Genomic DNA, 24,566 nt, shown 5'->3' with positions numbered 1-24,566 from the left:
CTTTATTCTTTCCATACTTTTTCATTGCTTTTCTGTTTAAATATAGGGACAAAAAGGAGCTGATTATAGGGGAAGAAAACCATATCCTCTTCATCATAAACGCGAGGAATGACGGAGAAGGCGCCTACGAGGCCGAGCTCCAAGTCAACATCCCAGCAGAAGCCGACTACGTGGGCATTGAGCGTGGCATGGAGGTAAATGCAGCGATACATTGACCATGTGACCTGCGGAGGACTGAATGAATCATTGCTTCTGTAGGATGAAAGCACATGGTCGCCAGCGAGAGCCTTAAAATACACAGGGCAGACATCTGGCAGTGAAGGATGCTTAATCTAAAACATCATATCCTATGCTTTCAAGATAACGCTTCTCGTCAGCCATATCCTGTTCACTGGGAAAACATAGGATATTGTAGTTTACCAAGAGGATATTTTTCGGGTGTGTCCGATTAGATTGTTCTGTTTGAGTCAATGAGTATTCGTGCATTTATTAGCAATGTTATTCCACTTTGGTCTTTGATCCCAGTAATCATCTGTAATCTGTGGAGGAGTAAGTGTTTAGTTTCCCTGCAGCGCCACCACAGGCGAAATGAAGGATTACACAGTTCCCTTTGATTCTGTCATACACGGACATGCTGGGTCCTCCAGAGCAAGAGGCGCCCTTTGTAGCCACTGAGACATTATCGTCTGAAGTTACAATCACAGAGCCTAGGCGCAGTGTTGTCATGGAAACCTTGTGTCCCCAAATCAGTGCCCCCACATATACACACAGCTACTAGATCTCCATGGCACAAAATTCAAAAAGTTGTAAAAAAAATATCTCTCAGTTGTGCAGCCTTAGGCTTTAGGCCTATATGTTAAAAAATATGACATCAGCACAGATAAAAGATAAAATCACATTTTTATGGTATTGTTATTCTTTTTTCTTCTTCTTCATTTCTACAATATTCTGATCTTCACCTACTATTTATTACTTCTAAAGGGTCTGCGACAGCTTAATTGCGAATACAAGATGGAAAATGAATCCCGAATGGTCGTGTGCGACCTTGGAAACCCCATGGTCGCTGGAACTAATGTAAGTAACTTCCCAAAAATGTGGGTGCCATGTGGCTTTTAGACATATAGGGGGTCATTTATCAAACTGGTGTAACGTAGAACTGGCTTAGTTGCCCATAGCAACCAATCAGGTACCACCTTTCATTTTGGACAGCTCCTTTGGAAAATGAAAGAAAGAATCTGATTGGTTGCTATGGGCCACTAAGCCAGTTCTACTTTACACCAGTTTGATAAATGACCCTAATAAAGTACATTATTATCAGTTATTAATGTGCAGGCGGCCATTTTGTGGGTTCAAAAATATTCTCTATCCCCTAATTGTATAAAAGAAAAAAGGCAGCTGTCTGTATCAACCAATCAAATGACAGCTTTTAATTTTTCAGTGCAGATTAGACAAAAGCAGTCGAAATGGAAGACATGTTGGATTCACACTGTCTAGGGCCATTTTTTAGGTTTTTGGGGGCTTTTTGCATGGTGTTTTCTTCCTTTTGTGTTGTTTTAATGAGCTCAATGGCATTTTTATCAATTATGCGGAAGGTATGTCATTTTTGGGCAAAGAGTTTTCACTATACCTTTAACCCCTAAACAACCACCGACCACCGCTGTTTTTACAGCGGTCATTAATGGGCTTTATTGTAGGCCGCTGCTTTTTTTAATGGCATCCTAGAATAAGAGCTGCATGGGTCTCCTGTGCAGTGGGGAGCAGGAGCTGGGCTCTAATGGTCCAGGTTGGCAGAAGCACTGAACTCGGCTGTTTAACCCTTCAGATGCTGCGGTCAATAGCGACCTTGGCATCTAAGTGGTTTAGAGAGAAGGGGCTACCTCTCTCAAGCATCCGTACCCCAAAAATGAGATCACGGGATGCCGATGTCTGTACACTGCAGCTAGGTCCTAATGAAGACCCCAAGGCCTGCCTGCAGTGTATGCCTCTCAGGCTGTGCCAGAGGCACAGCCTGATAGTGCCTTTGAGTATCCTACATCCAGTATATAGTACACTGTACTACATAAGTAGTACAGTGTACTGTGTGAGCGATCAAAGGATCGTAAGTCAGAGTCGCCTTGTGGGACTAATTGGTGAAAAATAAAGAAAAAGTTAAACAAAATGTTATTTGAAAAAAAATCTCCTCTGTAAAAAAGAACAATCCCTCCCATGTATTTGGTGCATCCGTAATGACCCGCACTATACAGCTATAACATCATTTATCCCGCATGGTGAACGCCATTATCCCGCATGGTGAACGCCATTATCCCGCATGGTGAACGCCCCCCAAAAATGTTGTTTCTTTTGTATTCGCTGGCAAAAAAAGGAATAAAAAGTGTTATGTTCTCCAAAATGGCACCAATGAAATTTACAACTCGGCTTGCATCAAGCCCTCACACAGCACTGTAGAACAAAAAATAAAAAAGTTATGGATCTTGCAGTGATGCAAAAACATTTTCTTTTTTTTTATAAGTTTTTTTGTGCAAAAGTAGTAAAGCAAAAACTATATGTATTTGGTATCACTGTAATCGTACTGACCCAGAGAATAAAGTTGTCATGGATACTCTGCCATTTACACCGCATTATTCAAAAATGTACAATTTAAAAGATCAATGGTGGTTTTGATATTTTTTTCCCGTCCCTCTCCCAAAAAATTACTAAAAGTTATACAGTAGGTTATGTGTGCCCCAAAAACATTAAAACTAGAACTTGTCCTGCAAAAAACAAGCCCTCATACGGCTATCAAAAAGTTATAGCTCTTGGAAGGCGTAGATGAAAAAATGAAAAAAAAATGCTTGGTCACCAAGGCCCCAAATACATTCTGGGGGTAAGGGGATAAAATGCCCAGTATAAAACACAAACTAGAAAATGGGGGAAAAAACCTAAGGCTGGATCCATGTTAAAGCCAAAAGGAAGGAAAGAAAAAGTGGACATTTTTATGCTTTTATAGATCGACTCCTTATTTTCTTTTCTTCTTGTCTTCTTTTCATTGCTCCAAACTATCTAATATGAAAAATAAAGCAACTTTGCATAAATTCTTATGTGCTAGAGTCTCCCGCTCTCATGCAGACCTAGACGTCTCCATAGTAACAGAGGACAAACAACCCCTACGTAGTCTGATCCCGCAGCCATACCATCTTCTATCTGTCCCCTTCTTCTTACAAACAGAAATTAGTTTTTCAGGAAATAAATAGAAATCCAGATGTGTTCACACACACATCTGAAATTTTTACCGGCGGCCATGTTGTTTCTGCCTCCCATTCATTTCAGTGGCTTAAATCTGCGGTTGCGCTGAGAAGGAGCATGGCCTTTCTACACATGCCCGCGATCCTCAGTGAATGGGAAGCAGAAACCACGCGGCTGCCGGTGGGATTTCGGCTGATTTCCGTGAACGGTTCCTAATTCATTCAAGGCATTGTGGATATGTCTGACAGGGCAGCGTGGCTCGTGATGCCACTTATGCTATGAAAATCCTGACCTTACAGGTTTCTGGTCTGTTTTTAGCTCTCGCTTGGTCTACGATTTATGGTCCAGAGGTTGGAAAGCGCCGACAGCATCAAATTTGATCTTTTTGTAAAAAGGTAAGCCTGTTCCTTCTTCATCACATACTAAGATAAAGGCACCAGAATTCTCCCATAATTTGCACCAAAATTCAACAAAGGAGACTGGTATAGCGGGAAAATGGTGCAGCTTAACATGCACACAGAGCGGGTCATTTATTATGTAAAGGCGTACTCTGTCGCAGATTTGGCCGCAAAGCAGATTTGCTCGTGACGCTTTTCCGACCTGGCGGAAAAAGAGGGAGTGGCGTGGGCAAGGGAGAGGGTGAGGAGAGGGGAGCCAGCCTGCCCCTTTTATTTACCATTTTCTATGCCAGCTTGAGGCAAGAGAGCCTGGCTTAGTTTAAACTATCTCCCACCGCCAGTGGAACAAAGCGCCAAAGTTATGTAAAGGCCTGCGCCTCTACATATCTTGGGTGCATCTGCCGCCAGCGCAGCGGTACTAAGACCAGCGCATACATCGCCGGTCTTTATAAATGACCCCAAGAGTGCACCAAAATTGTAACAAAATTTGTGCAAAATTTTTGATTCAAAATAAGGCAATCAGCAGACCGTGTAAAGGAGGATAAAAATGTCTAAAAGTACACCAAATTTGATCAATTTGACATCTTTAGACTGTTGCATCTACATTTACTCTGTCTACTAGGGTTAGTAAATCTGCCCCAATGTACTGCATTGTTTTTAGTAATTTTCCATTATTATTTATTATATTTTTGGTGGGAGGGGGCTTCAAATGATTACCTATTGTCAGAAAGTTCCCTTGAACCACACAAAAATGATAGCAAATAATAAAAAATAAAAAAATAATAAAAATATACTTAAAATTTTAAATTTTGCTCCAGTCACCTGTCACCAGGTTCTACTGGTTCCAGTATTCCGGTGATGGTGTTTCCGTGCTGACTACGATAGCGTTTCTGGCTGAACAGATAAAGGGTTTAAAGTGTTAGACAGGATTAAAAAACTGTATCTGATTTCTGGGGGAAAAATAGTGCCACACCTGTCAACAGGTTGTTTGTGGTATTGTAGCGCATCCCCATTCACGCCAACAGATCCAAGTTGCAATACCGGACACCACCCATGGACAGGGGAGGCGCTGTTTCTGGAAGGAAGCAACAATGTTTTTCTAATCCTGATTAACATTTGTGTTACTATTTGGGTGGTGTTCCTTACAGATACATTCTATGCACTCTAACATCTGATAATCCAGAATATTTGATACGGTTAATTTTACTGTATATACAGTAATGTGTTAAATTCAGCATTAATGAGGTGTGAGATTTATGGGTTTTCAGGAATCATAGAAACTGACCTGTTGGGATCAGCTGGAACACAACCAGAAATGAAATGCTTATAAGTTCTACCCCGCTTTCCCTTCACTTTTTAGGTTTCATAAAGTGGCGGTCCCACCATGAAATGTTATTTTAATATAATTCAGTTTGAAACTGTAACTTTTGTCATTTACTTTCTATTACAAAAAATCTCCAGATGTGACTCTAATACATCACTATAATGGTGCCCCTGAGTAGTAATGTGTACGTCCACCTACTGTGGTGGTCAGGCATGCTCAATTCCATCTTTCACCTGCCACCAGCCATATCTACTGTTAGAAGCTGTGACAGTTACAGGAAGAGAGCTGCAGCAGAAAGGACCCCCCCCCCCCCCATATGTGATAGGGAGAGAGATGCAGCAGAGAGGATATGCCCACCTGAGCTGTGAGAGAGAGAGAGCTGCAGAAGAAAGGACATGTAACCTGAGCTGTGATAGGAGAGAGCTACAGCAGAATGGACCCCTTCCCCCCAAGCTGTGATAGTAAGAGAGCGGCAGCTGAAAGGACACGCTCCCTGAGCTGTGCGCCTGAAGAAGATCTAGCAGAGCATTTGGAGCAATAAATGTGGAGATCTCTGGATCCATGTGAGGTACAGGGCTGGTTCTAGCTTTGTTAGAAAGAGATTGTCATCATGTACTATATGATGTCTGATCTTCGTTCTTGAGATTATTACCCCTTTAATTTCACAATACAGTATATGTCAATTACGTGCCAATTTCTTTCACTTTTGGGATGTTGGAGTTAAGGATTTTAACTATGAGTCTGCAGTTTATGTGGATATCGAAGGGGTTGGATATGATAACAAAAACATGCAGAAACAGCGCCACTCTTGTCCACAGGCTATGTCTGGTATTACAGCTGAGAGATTTTCATTTAACAGATTTATACCTGCTCTGCAAAATATCAGATGTTTTTTAAAGTTTTTTACCTGGAATGTGATGGTTTATTTCTGTTATTTATCATAATAAGACGTCTTCATATATCATTGTACAGTATCGGGGGCAGAAGTGACGAGGAGCACTTTTTGTATATTTTTGCTTCTTGACACACGAGTGATCTCTAGACGTCTGACCTTTGCACCAAATTGTCTGAAGCGGATAGCAACAATTTAGAAAGTTTGAGAAACATCCAGATAACGCAGGGTGAAATCTGACGTTGGAGCAAAAGGGAAGGAAGCGGTGACAGAAGAGGATTATTATCCTAACATGCCGACCTTGAGGTGATCTGTCATACCATCCGCCATGTTGTTCCAGCAAAGAGCAGCCATTAATCTTCCCAGAAAATGTGCATTTTATTAATGAGGCCGACACTGGGTGGACACACCTTTGTGGTGAGGCCGGGGGTCAATAGAGCAGATAGATCTCCAATGTGTGGTCACTCTGGTCACTGTCACTAATCGGAAGATTTATTAGGGCGATCAGACTCAGGGGTGAGGGGTGTTCTGTAGGGAGAAGCCATAGATCCTCCTGAAAAATGTTACCGTTTCCTTCAATACTATGAAGTGTGAAATCTGATAATCCAGAAAATGTGATAAAGTACCTCATATTTTTGTACATACTGTAATATAGAAGTTTCACAAAAAGCTGTTAGTAATTAAGAAATAAAAAAAAACAATAATAAAAATTTTGTTTCGAATTATCTTCCTGAATGTTCTCAACCCTCGTAAGTGTTATAAACTTTTCCAAAAAGTTGAAAAATCCTGAATTCTGTATCTGACCATCAGGTCCAAAGAATGCCCGATGCAGCCATCTAAAGAGCCAAGCAAGGCCACAAAAAGCTTACCGCCACCTCTTTACTATTAAAGGGGTATTCCCATGTGGGACATTTAGGTCATATGGATAAGATATGCCATCAATGTCGGATAGGTGCTGATCCCACCTCTGGAACCCATTCCATGAACAGAGAGCACACTGCGCATGCACAGCTTCCTCACCATTCCCTGCTATGGGAATTGCGATAATAGGGTTAATCAAGCAAGTGCAGGCAGCATTAAAGTCCGATATGGGTGAATGCAGGGTGGGACCCACGCCTGTCCCAGGGATATGCCATAAATCTCCCAAATGGGAATGCCCCTTTAAGAAACAGGACGTTTCCTGTAGTTAAAAAAAATGTCCCATAAAAGACAATTGTCACCGATCTACTCATAGTACCTCATTTAAGGGGTTGAATGAGATTTGAAAAACATGGCGGATTTGTGACAGAAACAGCGCTGCTCTTGTCCATAAGCTATTTTTGGTATTACAGTTTAACTCAATTTAAGTGAATGGGTCTCAGCTGTAATACCAGACATAGCCTGTGGTCAAGAGTGGCGCTGTTTCTGCATATTTTTGTTATCATATCCAACCCCTTCGATTTCCACATAAACTGCAGACTTATAGTTAAAATCCTTAACTCCAACATCCCAATAGTGAAAGAAATTGGCACGGAATTGACATATACTGTATTGTGAAATTAAAGGGGTAACAATCTCAAGAACGAAGATCAGACCTCATATAGTACATGACAATCTCTTTCTAACAAAGCTAGAACCAGCCCTGTACCTCACATGGATCCAGAGATCTCCACATTCATTGTTCCAATTTGTCTGCTAGATATATTTAAAGCTGGCAGCTCTGGGGTGTGTCCTTTTTGATGAAGCTCTCTCCCTATCCCAGCTCAGGGGTGTGTCTTTTCTGATGCTGTTCTCTCCCTATCCCGCCTCAGGGGTGTGTTTTTTTCTGATGTCGTTCTCTCCCTATCCCAGCTCAGGGGTGTGTCTTTTCTGATGCTGTTCTCTCTCTATCCCAGCTCAGGGGTGTGTTTTTTCTGATGCCGTTCTCTCCCTATCCCAGCTCAGGGGCGTGTCTTTTCTGATGCCGTTCTCTTCCTATCCCAGCTCAGGGGTGTGTCTTTTCTGATGCCGTTCTCTCCCTATCACAGCTCAGGGGTGTGTCTTTTCTGATGCCGTTCTCTCCCTATCCCAGCTCAGGGGTGTGTCTTTTCTGATGCCGTTCTCTTCCAATCCCAGCTCAGGGGTGTGTCTTTTCTGATGCCGTTCTCTCCCTATCACAGCTCAGGGGTGTGTCTTTTCTGATGCCGTTCTCTCCCTATCACAGCTCAGGGGTGTGTCTTTTCTGATGCCGTTCTCTCCCTATCACAGTTCAGGGGTGTGTCCATTCTGCTGCAGCTCTCTCCTGTAACTGTCAGCGCTTCAAATAGTAGATCCAGCTGGTGGTAGTTGAAGGATGGAACTGAGCATGTGCGACCACCTCAGCGATGTTACTGAGGTGGACAGAGAAATAGGGAAAAGAACATACAGATAGATTTTATTGAATAACTCATTAGCTATAATACATTTTTAATTATATGTAAATATAAAAGTATTCAGATCCAGGTGAAGGTTTGAATTTTTTTTTACATTTTCATGGCACAACCTCTTTAAGGTTACATTCACAAGTGACGTATATGCAGCGAGCCATAGGCGATGGGAGTGGCAGTGGCCCTGATGAGATGTTGTGTCACAGCGTACTCCCTCAGGCTGTTACTTCCTGGGGATTGGTGGAGTGGAAATGTAGTTTTGAAGAATAAGGCCAGAAGTAAAAGTAGAACAGTCTAATTTACTAAGTGAACAGTATAACTTCAGGTACATTCATGAGCAGCAATTTCCAAGTTCAATTAATCTCTGGCACCTGTAAGGATTATGGAGGCAGGTTTAATGGCTGCAATTTAGAACTTGTATTGTATCCTGGGTGATGGGTGTCTTAGCCATAGTCCCTCACCTGGCAGCAGTCTCTGAAATGCAGTTTTTCAGCTGTTCACTCTGCTGACTGGTTTCTCAAGGATTTACCTGAGGCTTTCTTCAGTTGTTCTCTCTGGAGAATCCTTCTTAGGAGCAGGAGCTCTGCAGTGCGCTTCCTCTCCTCACTGCAAATTACGGATCCGCAAAACACGGGTACCGGCCGTGTGCATTCTGCATTTTGTGGCACGCACACACCCAGCCCTATGATAGAAATGCCTATGCTTGTCCGCAATTGCGGACAAGCATAGGACATGCTCTATTTTTTTTTATAGGACATGTCCTATCTTTTGCTGTATCTTGCGGATTCAAGTCAAAGGGTCCGCACAGCAGCACGGAGTTCACAATGCCGTGTATTGTGGACCTGCTGTTTACAGTCCGCAACACTCGCACGGCGACCATACAGTCGTGTTAATGAGCCCTAAACGCGATCTGCTAGATTAGAAAACACAAGCGATGTCCAGGAAAGCGTCGGCGGAGGGGCTGACGCTCATAAATTACATTATGATGGAAATGATAAGAAAGCTGAAATATTCCGACACGGGCGGATTGCGATCAAGTCACATGACCGCCGCCCACTGGCTCCATTTAATGAGATGATCTGTGCCGTTCAATGAGGAATTGATTATCTCGGACTGAGCGATTTGAAAGCGTTTATTTAAAGATTACTAATTCATTTACATGAACGAACAATGAGTTTTATTTCCGGCCTTGGCTTGGAAAGTCTCCGTCTTGTGGTTTTTCTGACCTCGTTAGTACAAGCCGTTCAGTGCCTCCTCGTCAGAGACGCAGACACTACAACCGCTTTTCAACATCATTTTAACATTGGAATCTACATATAATATCAACTCATTTAGATTGTCATCTCCTATGCTCCAGTCACATCCCAGTCTGCAGCAAATTAAGGATTGAGGAGTGGTCTTCTACATGAGACTTCTATATAATGCTCGGTCTAGGCAGTGCGTCTATATGACAGTTCATCATCAAGGCAAAGTGAGGTCACATAATCTGAAAGCTAATGGGGAAACCAATTAGGCTTTGGCTGTGACTGGAGTAAGAGGCATGATATAACATTCAGATGGGAACCAAACATTTGGGCTGCTATTAACACAATATAGTGATTTCACCTTTTTTCAGGATATTACTTTGATGGTCTATCATAGGATAGGCGGTCAGTAGACAGTAGGATGGGTTGGAGTCCCACCCGTGAGACTGGTACAACCAGCAGGACAAAAGAGCAGCAGCCGTGCCGGGTACTGGAGCTGGACCATGCACAGCCCCATTGACTTGAATGGGCTGATCTGTAGCACCAAGCACGGCCATCCCTGTATTTCAGTGTTGTGCCTGGCACTGCATTAAAGGGCCTACATTGCTCGGGTGGGACCCTCACGAGGATGCTCAACCTGCGGCCCTCCAGCTGTTGCAAAACTACAACTCCCAGCAAGCCCTAATAGCTGTAGGTTGTCCAGGCATGCTGGGAATTGCAGTTTTGCAACAGCTGGAGGGCCGCAGGTTGGGTATCCAAATCTTAAAGTGGGTAAACCACGATTCACATGAAACTGAACATCAGACATCTTATAGGACACGACAATCTCTTTCTAAGGCCTCATGCACACGACGGTTTTTTTTTTTCCGTTTACAGGCCGTTTTTTGCATTCCGTATACGGTCCGTATACAGAACCATTCATTTCAATGGATCCGCAAAAAAAACGGAATGTACGTTTGCATTCCATTTCCGTATTTCCGTTATTCCGTTCTGTTGAAAGATAGAACATGTCCTATTATTGCCCGCAAATCACGTTTCCGTGGCTCCATTCAAGTCAATGCGTCCGCAAAAAAACGGAACACATACGGAAATGCATCCGTATGTCTTCCGTATCCGTTCCATTTTTGCGGAACCATCTATTGAAAATTTTATGCCCAGCCCAATTTTTTCTATGTAATTACTGTATACTGTCATACGAAAAACGGAACAGAAACAGAAACAAAAAACAGAACAACGGATCCGTGAAAAACGGACTGCAAAACACTGAAAAAGTCATAGGGTCATGTGCAATAGGCCTAACAAAGCCAAACCAGCCCTGTACCTCCCATGGATCCAGAGATCTCCACATTCATTGCTCTGCTAGATTTCAGGCTGACGGCTCAGGGGGTGTGTCCTTTTCTTTTTGTTGCAGCTCTTTCTCTGTAAGGCCTCATGCACACGAACGTATTTTCTTTCCGTGTCCGTTCCGTTTTTTTTTGCGGACCGTATACGGAACCATTCATTTCAACGGGTCTGCAAAAAAACGGAAGTTACTCCGTGTGCATTCCGTTTCAATGTGTCCGTATTTCCGTTCCACAAAAAAATAGAACATGTCCTATTATTGTCCGCATCACTGACAAGAATAGGACTGTTCTATTAGGGGCCAGCTGTTCCGTTCCGCAAAATACGGAATGCACACGGACGTCATCCGTATTGTCTGCGGATTCGTTTTTTTTGCAGACCGTAAAATACATACGGTCGTGTGCATGAGGCCTAACTTCCATAGCTCCTAGCAGTAGATATGGGTGTCTGGTGGCAGTTCAAGGATGGAAATGAGCGTGTCCAACCACCTCAGCAGGGTAGACAGAGAAGTAGGAAAAAAAGCAAACAGCAGGTGGCGCTATACAGATACAGCTCATTGAATAATTCAGTGGCTATACTAAACTTTTAATTACAAGCAGTTACAAAAGTATTTAGATCCAGGTGCTGGTTTGAAAATTGTAGAATATTTTCCATGGGACAACCCCTTGCAGCCCCTTGAATATGTACACGATAAACTCTCTAGAGATACAAAACAAGCCTAGTCACAATACCTTTATTCAACCCTGCTGAATTTTTTTTCTTTTGTCTTCCAGTTCTAACAAGGACAATCCTAACAGTAACTTTGTCAGTCTAGAAATTTTCATCACTGCTGTGGCCCAGGTGGAGATCAGAGGGTGAGTATCTTGGGGGGGTATTTTTGATTGTTATTAAGTAACATTTTTTTAAACTTTTCTCTGTATATAAAATAATGTATCCATAACTTTTGATTTTTAAACCCCCAAAGGTGTTGGATGGGCTTCAAGGGGGCTGTGCATACCTGATATTGTAGGGTCAGTAGATGAAGATAAGTGATATGACCCCCCTCCCTGTAGGCACTGCATCTTGTAGAAGAAAACTATTTGAGCCCAGAGGTTTTCAAGTTGTCTGAAGAAGCAAATCCTCTTCCAAAAAGTGTTAAAATGATGTAACGTAATATGAATTTGAAAGATCTGAGAATGAATAGGCTTACGCAGGCTAAGTGAATAAATATATTTACTAACACAAACAAATCACATACTGAATAATAAAAAGTAACTAGACATCACTAGTCTAAATATGCAACATGCAGTATGGGGTGGCATTCCGGCCGCCATGTCGTAGCACATGGTCGACACCCTAGGGTGTACAAGAAATAGGGCAAATCAATACTTACATCCTCAATAGAATGAGGTCTTCAATGGAATGCCCTGAGTGCATGTGTGTGTAGCCTCTCCTCCAATGTGCAGCACAATGGGGGATGGGTACTACATTACAAATCACATCATCACAGAGAATGGTAATAATAAAAGGGAACAGAATTAAAGGGACGGCATCAATCAGTACTTACAAAATACCCTTACAATACAAATGATCAAAGAATTTTTTTATTAAAAAATTCTAGCACTCACATTGTCGTCTTTACCAAGGAGTTGCGCTTGTAGGAATTCATATCACTTCTCTGCATCTACTGAATCATCATTTCTACTTGTGATTATGCTGGATATTGATAAATGTATAGCTCCTCTACTCCCTCCCGGCTTTATTTGTGTTGATGAGACAACCCGCTTATATGAATATGATCTGTATGTGCAACAAGGAGGGGCTTGTATTTTTTGCTTAAACTGGTTATCCAAGACTTAAAAAGACCTCAGAGAGTGCCCGACCCACAGTGGAGTTAATACTTGCTTCTGGTTTCCAACTTCATTGCCTCCCGTCCGTCTCTGCAGATCCACAATGCTCTGGCCTCCACATTCTGTTAAGGGGAACCTCATGACCACTGCAGCCAGTCACTGGACGCAGCTGTAACCGGCTGTCACCCATGCGGCTCGTCACTGGGTCAGGTGGCATCCATCAATAGGAGTGGGGACCAGGTAAGTATGAACCCCACCGCAGGTCAGCCACTCTATTAGGTCTTGGACAACCCTTTTAATTCCAGATCATCCTTAGATAGCCACAAAATGTAAGGTAACACCTACATTATTTCTAGCATACAGTCAGTATGACCCCCCCTCCACCACCCCCTTTTGTCAATTAGAACCCCGGTGTCTATTTTTGCTGTTAACTGTTTCATTAAAGAGGTTGCCCGGGTATAACAGAAGAATGGAAGGGGACCTGCATGAAAAACATGACACAACCAAGTGCCAGTAGATATCCATTAAATATTCCGCAGCATCTTAAAGATGTAAATCCAATAATGGTATTTGAAAACAACAATACAAGTTAATTTTGCCTCATGGTCCAAAGTTTTGGGGTGATTTTTGACCCCATGGCCATACTTATACCTTATATTTATTACTTGCATAAGTCCATAGTGTTCTGTCAGAAAGTATTCTCTAAGGGCTGGTGCATAGGGCCATATTCCACATCCATGTTGTACAGATCCTAATATGGCACCCATAGTATGCTTCATAGAAGCAACATTTTGCAGACCACAAAGTGCACATTGGTTCATACTAAGGACCCTTAGGTTTCTTTCACACGGGCGTTGCGGGAAAAGGTGCGGGTGCGTTGGGGGAACACGCGCGATTTTTCCGCGCGAGTGCAAAACATTGTAATGCGTTTTGCACTCGCGTGATAAAAATCGCGCATGTTTGGTACCTTGGGATCGGTGTTCTGTAGATTGTATTATTTCCCCTTATAACATGGTTATAAGGGAAAATAATAGCATTCTGAATACAGAATGCATAGTACAATAGCGCTGGAGGGGTTAAAAAAAAATAAAAAATTTTTTAACTCACCCTAATCCACTTGATCGTGCAGCCGGCATCTCCTTCTGTCTTCGTCTTAGCTGTGTGGAGGAACAGGACCTGTGGTGACGTCACTCCGGTCATCACATGATCTTTTACTATGGTGATGGACCATGTGATGTCTGGAGTGACGTCACCACAGGTCCTGTTGCTGCACACAGCTAAGATGAAGACAGAAGGAGATGTCGGCTGCACGATCAAGTGGATTAAGGTGAGTTAAATTATTTTTATTTTTTTTTAACCCCTCCAGCGCTATTTTACTGTGCATTCTGTATTCAGAATGCTATTATTTTCCCTTATAACCATGTTATAAGGGAAAATAATAATGATCGGGTCTCCATACCGATCGTCTCCTAGCAACCGTGCGTGAAAATCGCACCGCATCCGCACTTGCTTGCGGATGCTTGCGATTTTCGCGCAAACCCATTCATTTCTATGGGGCCTGCGTTACGTGAAAAAGGCAGAATATAGAGCATGCTGCGATTTTCACGCAACGCACAAGTGATGCGTGAAAATCACCGCTCATGTGCACAGCCCCATAGAAATAAATGGGTCGGGATTCAGTGCGGGTGCAATGCGTTCAACTCACGCATCGCATCCGCGCGGAATACTCGCCCGTGTGAAAGGGGCCTTAGTGTGCCATCATACTGTAGGGGTCATTTACTAACTGATATATGCCAGTTTTCTGGCGTCTATCCGTTACAAATGACAGCGCAAAGGTTATTTATGCTGCAATCCGCGACTCTTCCGTGCTCTAAAAAAGGGTGTGTGGCCTGAGCGCGGTTTCATTTTTCATTTTCTACGCCTGCCCTTTAGGAGTACAGAATGGTCTAAATCTAAGCCACCAAGGAAGCGGTCTTACATTTAGACCGGCGGTGGATGCACCAAAGTTATGTAGAGGCCGGCGCCTCTACGTCATATCCACCGCCAGCGCAGGGGGTCTAAAACGCCAGTCATAATAAATTTACCCCGTGTGTTCCTGGACTGTAATAGTGGCCATCTAAAATGGTAAATGTACATTTCTATATAAACATCCGTTTTTAAAGAGACGAACCATCCATCCAATGCATCTAAAATAGAGAATGCAGAAACTTTTCAAAATAATGTTAATTTTAAGACAATATATTATTTTGTGTCTATAGTCGCTATGCAGACTTCTGTGTCTCCATGGTAACAGACTACAAATGAACGTTGTTACTAATGTTCTTACTAACCAAATTACATTAGTAAGATGCAGGGAAAACATGCACAGGAATGTGATGGTAGAATCAGACTACACATGGTTTATGTGTAGTCTGTTACCATGGAGACACATAGCTCTTCCTAGGAGCTGTAGACACAATATATATATTTTTTTCAAGACTCTTAAGTTTTCATTTTAAATACACTGGAACAATAAGATAAATGGTTGTGACGGTAGACATAATAATGAAGAGAGTGGACGACATGACCCTCGCTATATAACCTAGTATGTATCCAATTTTTTACTGTTGAAAATTTAACAAGACCAATAAAGGAGCCGATGCTTTAAAAACTGAACTTAATAAGGTTTACCTACAGTCATCCTTTAGGTCGGGGAAGGGGGGGGGGGGGGGGATTTTAGTCTCCGTCTCGTTTGATAGCATATCCAGGCCGCTGGAATCTGCCTCGTCTGCTTTTTGCCTTTCTCAGCCTGGGACTTTGGTGACTTCCAGGAATGTGTAGTAAATCCAGACAGCATGGGCTGACATCACTTACAGTAAAATGAAACAGGTTCTTTGTTCCCTCGAGGAGGATAAAGTTGGAGACTTCTTCAGCTAGAAAGAGTAGACCAATGGAGAAATGAATGCACTTAAAAATAATACAATAGTTGGCTACAAAGAACTGGACATCTTGGTGAAATACGGCCTCTCTTACTAATATGGCTTCCACTGCAAGCTCAGAAGATCTCCGCTCACATACCCTGTATTGTAAAGAGATTACAGTCAAGGACATAAGCCGAGACATACTGTGCCAGGAATAGTTAGATATACTGTATTCCCTAGTTTTTCCCCCGCACTTCATCCGACCAGGTTCTGGTCCTCTGGTTAGTGTAGTGGCATCAGGCAGGAAGTCGCGGGAGGAAACAAGTGATTAGGGATAACCAGCTACAGTTGTGTAAACGGTGGGATAAAGAGGGTTTCTCAAGGTTTTGCAAATGGACAGCAATTTTGCTAATGGAATCCTTGAAGTCCAGCGTCCATCTTTGAATTTTTTGCAGGGTTACCCCAATTTATCTTCAGTGATTACACGAATTGGTAATCTGTCTCTTGTCTCTACATCAGATGGGACAGGAGACACATTAATATACTCTCCGGAACATATGTTTTTGAAAAGTTGTAATTAATAGGATCAGTTATTATTATTTAGCCGTTTCCCTCTCTTGCTCCGATGAGGACTAAAAGCCTGAAAACTAAAAGCCTGAAAACATTCACATGACAGTATTTTTGGTCCGCATCCGATCTACATTTATTGCAGATTGAATGCGGACCCATTCATTTCAATGGGTCCGGAAAAATGCAGGCAACACTCCGTGTGCTGTCCGCGTCCGTATGTCCATTCCATAGTCCAGCATTGTCCGTTTTGAGGTCAAGCATAGGCATTGTTAAAACGGATCCGCAAAAGAAAACAGATGCATCACGGACATCACATGGACGTCATCCATACTTTTTGCGGACCGCAAAATACAGGCGCTCGTGCGAATGCACCCGTAAATAATTTTCTGGTTTTAAGTAAATAAAGCTTAGAGGTCGTGTCATCTGAATCGTTGGTGGCTTTTCGCTAGGATGTGCCAATGTTAGATAGGTGCGGGACCTGCCCCTATCTTCAGAACGGAAGGAGAGTGGTCGGGGCATGCGCAGCGTGCTCTCGATTCACTTCTATGGGAGTTCCAAAAATATTTTCAGAAGTCCCATAGCGACCATTACTTCTTTCACCTCTGTTTTCAGGACTCTTTAAAGGGGTTATCCCATGATTAATATGGAAAATGAATATCAGACATCATATAGTCCATGACAATCTCTTTCTAACAAAGCTAGAACCAGCCCTGTACCTCACATGGATCCAGAGATCTCCACATTCATTGCTCTGCTAGATTTATATCAGGCTGGGATCTCAAGGGGAGTGTCTTTTCTGCTGCAGCTCAGGGGGTGTGTCCATGCTCTCCCTATCACAGCTCAGGGGGCGTGTCCATGCTCTCCCTATCACGACTTAGGAGGCAGTTGAAGGATCAAACTAAGCATGTGCGGCCATTTCAGTGAGCAGGACAAAGAAAAAGGAAAAAAGCAAACAGCAGGTGGCGCTATACTGATACATTTTATTGAATATCTCAGTGGCTATACAAAAATTTTTATTACATGGAATTACAAAAGTATTCAGATCCAGGTGCTCGTTTGAAAAATGTAGAATACTGGTATTTTTTGTGGGGCAACCCCTTTAAAGAAATTGAAGTAAGGAGAACATGACAGTATAGTTGAGTGATACTGAGTTACATTGGTTTCTCCCCCATGCTCGGCAGCCCATTTACACCTCACAATAATATGAATCATTTTTTATTCTTACAGAGTTTCTCATCCCCCTCAGATCGTCCTGCCCATTCCTAACTGGCAACCTAAGGAAAAACCAGCTGAAGAAGTGGAAATAGGACCCTTAGTTCAACACATCTATGAGGTATACATAAGGGAATGTACACTTTTGCAACCGTTTTTTAAATTGTTCCAATGCCTATAAAATTATATTCTTCTCATTTTGTGTATACAGCTCCTATGCAGATCTAAGTGTTACCATGGTCACAGACTACAGACAAGCCTTGTGTAGTCTCCACTTCCTTTGGCTCCTCTCCCTTCTAATTTTGCAGGACTACACCACACACAGAGTCTGTTTGAATTCTGTAACCATGGAGACACATTGGTCTGAATAGGAACTTTACACACAAAATGCTACAATATTTTTAACTTACAATTTTTCCTTTTTTAAATTTGATGCATGAACTATACAAATATGGTTATACCCTTTAAAGTGATTTTCCTAAACTTGACACTTATGAAGGATTCTCGGTCTCTGTTTCCATCAGAGAGGCGGTCATTCAGATAGAACTGAAATCACAGTCCCGGAATATTTTCATTGTAAGGACATTTTTGTATTGAATGGACTTTTTTTTTCTGTTTTAAGCTGCATAATATTGGACCAAGTGCGGTTGGTGAAACACACCTGACGGTGGAATGGCCTGCACAGAATAAAGAGGAGTTCCTCCTTTATATATTTCACATCGAGACCGAGGGACCCATACATTGCTACCCAACCAGCGCAATTAACACTTTAAAAATTAAGGTATGTTATAGGGGCTTAAAGGGGTTGTCTCACTTCAGCAAATAGTACTTATCATGTAGAGAAAGCTAATACAAGGCACTTACTAATGTATTGTGATTGTCCACATTGCTGGCGGGATTAATTTTTCCATCACATTATACACTGCTAGTTTCCATGATTACGACCACCCTGCAATCCATCAGTTGTGGTCGTGCTTGCACGCCATAGGAAAAACTGCCAGCCTCTTTGGTGGGCAGGACCGTGGAGGCATACATAGGCTGGTGCTTTTTCCTATAGTGTGCAAGCACGGCCACCACTGATGGATTGCAGGGTGGTTGTAACCATGGAAACGAGCTGTGTATAATGTAATGGGAAAAAAAATCCAGCCAGCAAAGGAGGCAATATGGACAATCACAATACATTAATATTAACTTTCTCTACATGATAAATACTATTTTCTGAAGTGAGACAACCCCTTTTAAGGGTTGTACCAACAAGACAAGGAAACCAGTCTGACAATCAGCTGATCACTTTGGTCCTACTCCTGGTCACACATTGCTCCTGCAGCGGCCACTGCTGGGGAAATGTGGTACTACATGACACCCGCTTTGTACTTTGTAATACATGGCAGATCTGAGTCCTCCAGGAAGAGCTGCTCCTTCTGAGCTGCTCTCCACCATAGCTAATAGAAAGATTCCCTAGAGGGTGAAATTCCTTTACAAAGGTCATAATTTGTTACAATTTGTATCCATTAAATCAATAAATCATTCGGAATATATATGACCCCTTTAAATGGAGCCTTTCTGACAGTCAGCATTTTCCCCATAGAGAGATGGTTCATAAAATTCTTCTGGCCACGTACCGCCTGGATAACCAACACTGCGCAGCGATTGGATTAAAACTTGATACTGTTACTTTCCCACAGCATCCTATTTGTCACAGTGTTTTTCCATCCACAGATATCTGACTTTTGCCACCAGTGGGATTTATGGGATAATATCCTTCTTGCGTCTGCCCCATATGGGCCGCACATGTGTGGGGTTCCCGTCTAATCCCATCTAAGGGTAATTCCTTTACTGCTTGCAGCCGTCAGTTCATTTCCCTCGTACTTTTCATCTTTTATTTGAAGTCACACTAATTGAACAGTCCCAGAGACTGACTGTTCTTTCCTCTCAGAACACAAGAATGGATTGTTTATAGGGCACAAAGCTGATTTACTAACATCTAATAAGCCAAATTAAAAAGCAAGGGAATGGGAAATACAAGAACGCCATGTAATAATGTATTGGTTTATGTATGTGCAGTGTGGCAGGAGCTGAAATCAGGAAACCTAAGCCATTTGGGAGACTGCAGATGAGTCTAGGGAATATGAGTCAGTTTGAAACTTACATCTTGCTATCTAATGCATGGCCTTGTTGATTCTAGACCTTCTAAGATGTCTGTTCTCTTTCCTTCAGGGGTAGTGAAGTTGCTTCTTTGGCATCTGTAGACTCAGAGACTAAGATTCTCTGAACTTGGGCCTAGATAGCAGGTGCATGCACACACATGTCTTCTGATCAGACTAGACTCCTTGCTTTAACTAGCCAGGGGGTGGACCCAGTCCATCACCCTGGTTACCTAAACATTAAGCCAATTTATTTATTTTTAACCGTTAGGTTGACAATACATTGCTATTGTATGTCCATGCATAACATAGTAGTTCCATTGCAGACTGGTTTCCTATCATATAAACACACTTTTCTTTTCTTTTTAGTGCCTGTATTACTGTCTCACTTCTTTTCTCTTTAGCCAAGTGAACCTGAAGACACTCCAGAATTAGCTGCTTTCCTACGGAATTCCAGTGTCTCTCATGCAGTGAGTCGGAGGGACATAGCAGTGGCTGAGCCCCTGCGGCATAACCCCATCCCCACTAAACTACTGGTAAGAACATTGCATCACATCATAAGAACGCTCGTTCATTTGACGGCCAACTCCCCAATATTCCTATTAACATGCAGACTATTTACAAAGACAGTTTAACATCATTCATATTTGAAGAGTAAATAGTCAATAGGGGAGTCAAGGACCCCTGAGAATTTCCCCCATGGCACGGAGATGCCACAGCTGTTTGACTATGCTCAACCTGCCTAGGTTTTCTGAAAGAATATTGAGGGGTCAGCAAAAGTCCACAGCTCCAGCATCTCCTTGTCTTGGAGAAAACACCATTTGACCAGTTGGTGCCCAAAAAAGAGCCCATGACCCTTGAATGTTTCCTCAAAGGCATGGACAGCTGAAGCTGTTTGACTAAGCTCAGTTCTGTTTAAACATGGACCTAAATAGTTGATGATCGAGTAATGACAGTAGAAATGATCTTTCTATTGTCGGAAACCTCTGCAAAAGGTTCTTAAAGGTCACTTTTAGCATACTTCATATACAAACATTTTTGACCAAGCTACTTGCAGCGTAGAAAGATTATGTTTGTCTAGGTTACCCTAGCACGTACATTAGGTTTAAGCAAGCAAGAAGGTTTATCATAGTCCAACAACACCAGCACCATCACGTCTTGGAGAAAATAGCACTTGACAATTTGTCTTATGGTTCCCAAAGGGAGCCCAGGATCCCTGAGACATAGTGACACCAAAGCTATGTAATACATCTAAGCATACATGCTCAGGTAACCTAGGAAGGACATTCCTTGAAATGATCTTTCTACTCTTAGAACCTTCTCAGAAGGTTCTCAAAGACCGTTCTTTGAGAGTCTTTTGCAGAGTAGAAAGATCATTTTCTAAACATCCTTCCTAGGTTATTGTAGCATCCATATTAAGTTATATACAGGTATGAGAATTGAGCATAGTCAAAAAGCTTTAGTACCTCCACGACTTGAGACAAAAAACATTTGACCATGTGGCTGATGGTGCCCAAAGGTCAAAGACTTTCAGCTGGTTCAGCTAAATCAGGCTACATATATCTACAGTTTACGGTATCTTCACTCTCCATCTGTGTATTGTCACGAGACAAGTACGACAACGACTGTATCTCATGGTTTGTGAGATCTTGTAAGATATGCATTTTTTTCACGTCGAAAATTAGAAACACATTTGATTATTTGCTCCAGGTCATTGGCTTGTTTTCTCGTCTGGAAACGTGTTATGTTACGATTTTTGTGTGATTGTTTTTGGAAGATTTTGTAGTTATTTTTTTGGCTCGTTGCACAGATCTGTTGTAGATAACAAGAAGAATTTTGTAACATACCAGAACAGAAGTAGAAGTGAGGCTTTGTATGGACAATTGGTATCTATTAAACGGTTGTCTCATCATTGAGAATTGAGCTGACCCTGACGATCAGCTGATCAAGGTCTGACCTAAAAAATCTCAGAAGTTTTTGGTACCGGGGGTATAAGTAATTTTGCATAATTTTGTGATGCTGAACATGAAAATGACATTGAAAATGTGAGATTCGTTCTTGTTCAGAAGTTACAGGGGTAGAGGAAGGGAACTTAAAAAAACTGAAAATTTGAGAGTCGGTTGAAGGACAGCGAATTAGAAACATAAAAGACTGTCAAAATTGTGTCAGCTCGTTTGTTAGGAAATGTCAGAGTCAAAAGTTTCCATCAGTTTGTAGATGAACTACAAGAAAATGGGCTGATGAATGTCCCTGAAGCTGCATATCCCCCAAACAAATGTCTTCACCCATTATCGACTTCCCCACTGCCCATGGACTATAAACATCCGGTCGTTCGGCATTTACAGTATCTTTGCAAAAAAGTTTTAAAATGTCCCTGCATAGATTGCAGCTGCACACTAATTGTGCAGCTGCAGGAGCAGGGAGGCCGATGTCAGTGATAGCAAGGCTCCCCATAGATTAGGGGCAGCAGGGCTCCCCATAGAGAAGGCATGGATGTTTTTCCACCATCCCTGCCTTCTCCATAGTTCTATATACAGCACTGCTGCTCCCTCCTCTGGGCCCAGCAGTCCTATGACCATCAGGAGCAGAGTCTGTGGAGTCAGGGTCAGCGGAGTCAGAGTCAGTTGAGTCCTATTAGATCCAGATCACCTCTGCAGTAAGGTTGTACACGTACGTCCAACCTCTCGGGGGAATGTATTGTCCCTGTAACTGGGGCTTATAATAATCAGCAATAAAAAAATGTTTCCCCAAAGGTAAAGACAAAATAAGACAAAATTAAATAAATAATTAGAAAAAATAATTTTAAAACATGCCACCACACTCTAGCCCCTGGTGACCCTAACCCATACATCCCATATATCAAAACGACTGTTATAGAAAGTGTAAATAATTGGAAAAAAAAATTCACAAAAATGATTTCCATAACTGAACGGTTTTTAGTTTAGTAAATGACCCCCTTTCTGTGTATTATTACATGGAGCCTATTCAAAGCGATTTTCCAGGGGGATAAAAATGAAGCATTACTCAGATTCCTTCCACTGCCGGTCTGATGCTCACCGGGCCTCCACCGGCCTCTGCATCTCCTGCCATTTTCTGTTTGCCAAGGCAGGACCAGGAAACAAAAAAAAAGAGCAGGGTGAGCGTCGGACCAGTGGCGGCGGCGGGGTCCTTATTTATAAAAATCTATCCCGCTGGCACAGAACATCCCTTGAACAGATAAATATGGAATACATAGATGTGCTGAGTCCTCCAGAGCGGGGGCCACTCTATTCAGCAGTTTTCTGGCATGACACCCTCTTTGTGTGACATCTAAAGTATATTCCTCGTATATTCAAGGCCTTTTGGTAGCATCGAGATTATCAATAAAAATCATATTTTCCGTTCGTCTGGTTAACTTTTATTTTTTTTACCTTTATGGGGTTAAAATAATGAACTAATGAATGGAAAGGCTGCAATGAATGTGTTTTTGTGTGTTTCCTACTGCAGAATTGCACCAATGTGAAATGCTTAACAATCTCCTGCAAAGTAAAGCAATTAAAAGGCGCAGAGCGGGCGGTGATAAAGATACGGTCGCGGTTATGGGCTGAAACGTTCCTCCAGGTAACTACAGTGCTCACAGTGATATCATGGACTTGAGCTTTTCATTTACAGTACGGTATACGTATTGCCTGTTATATGCCTCTAGAGCAGTGTTTCCCAACCAGTGTGCCTCCAGCTGTTGCAAAACTACAACTCCCAGCATGCCCGGACAGCCTTTTGTACCTATGACACTGGCTGACCTGTTACATGTGCGCTTGGCAGGTGAAGGCATCTGTGTCGGTCCCATGTTCATATGTGTCCGCACTCCTGAGAAAAATAAAGTTTTACTATATGCAAATGAGCCTCTGGGAGCAACGGGGGCGTTGCCGTTACACCTAGAGGCTCTGCTCTCTCTGCAACTGCCGTTTCCTCTGCACTTTGATTACGTTTACATGAAGTCAGGACCAGATGTGATCACGTTTACACTGCCTGGTCCTGTCAATCAAAGTGCAGAGAGCGCGGCAGTTACAGGGAGAGCAGAGCCTTTAGGTGTAACGGCAACGCCTCCGTTGCTCCTAGAGGCTCATTTGCATATATTAAAACATCCTTTATCTCAGCAATGCGGGCACATAGGAACATGGGACCAACACAGATGTCTTCAGCTGCCAAGCGCTCATGTAACAGGTCAGACAGTGTCATGGGTACAAAACTGCTGACAGATTCCCTTTGATAATATGGCGCTGGGATTACCTTGAGCGACTTGTACAGCTCTGTCCGTTCTCTGGTCGCACTCACAATACGATACCATTGTAGACAGTCAGCGAGGTACTTGTAGAGCAGCAGTAAGTGCAGTGACATAATGGTTGTTTGCGTTGTCCGGCGGCCAGGACCAGCTGCTTCTGGATAAATATTAATAAGATGATTCATCTCTATGAAATCGGATCTAGCAGTAAATGCTTGTCGTGCATGTTTCTTGTAGATGCTTCTTTTATAGTAATGTATTTCAATATTTAAAAAAAATAACAAAAAAATAATTAATTTTGCAAAAGTCTGACTTTTTTATGGAACTTTTATGGAATGCTAATTGTTTTATCTGCTGCTCTGAAAGTCTCAAAATCTATGGACACATAGTCACATTTTCCATCTGGTACAACAACTGCATTGAACCATGTATGGCCCCAGACGGCTGGAACCCCCCCTGATCCTCCTGAGAACAAGGGATGTCCCAGTGCCCTCTCCGCATTCTGGTCCACTACTCCATTCATCACGTAGACAGTGCTTCTTCCGTCTCATAGAAATGAATGGAGCAAGGAACCGACATGCGCCCTACCGGTCCATTCAGAGAGTGACGCCTCAGTCATGGAGTCCTATCCATCGCCCTTCCCCCTTGATTTTATATTTATCACTTGTCCCGTAGATAGGTAATGAATCATTTTCCTGGGATAATCATTTTATCCTAAACGTGGAGAAACGCAAAGATTAAAGGGCTATTCCAGTTGGTAAAAGTTATTTCCAGCAATCCCATAGAGAATGAATGGAGCAGGGGAGGGGAGCATGCTCGATTTGCTGCTCCACCAGGACCGAGGT

General features: G+C 42.5%; 1 protein-coding gene across 1 annotated transcript in view; it reads left to right on the top strand.

Annotated features, from left to right (window-relative positions):
- The window catches only part of ITGA8 (integrin subunit alpha 8), a 149,721-nt gene that overhangs the window by 102,184 nt on the left and 22,971 nt on the right, over positions 1-24,566 (top strand). The window contains exons 20-27 of the mRNA XM_044292919.1: positions 47-194; positions 982-1,074; positions 3,541-3,617; positions 11,579-11,659; positions 17,332-17,437; positions 17,939-18,097; positions 19,865-19,996; positions 22,947-23,060. Of these exons, the coding sequence (XP_044148854.1) occupies positions 47-194; positions 982-1,074; positions 3,541-3,617; positions 11,579-11,659; positions 17,332-17,437; positions 17,939-18,097; positions 19,865-19,996; positions 22,947-23,060 (910 nt within the window). The remainder of the gene's footprint in view (positions 1-46; positions 195-981; positions 1,075-3,540; positions 3,618-11,578; positions 11,660-17,331; positions 17,438-17,938; positions 18,098-19,864; positions 19,997-22,946; positions 23,061-24,566) is intronic.

This window comes from Bufo gargarizans, chromosome 5, assembly GCF_014858855.1.
Source record: "Bufo gargarizans isolate SCDJY-AF-19 chromosome 5, ASM1485885v1, whole genome shotgun sequence".
Taxonomy (NCBI): Eukaryota; Metazoa; Chordata; class Amphibia; order Anura; family Bufonidae; genus Bufo; species Bufo gargarizans.
This window is presented reverse-complemented; position numbering and strand designations above follow the sequence as displayed.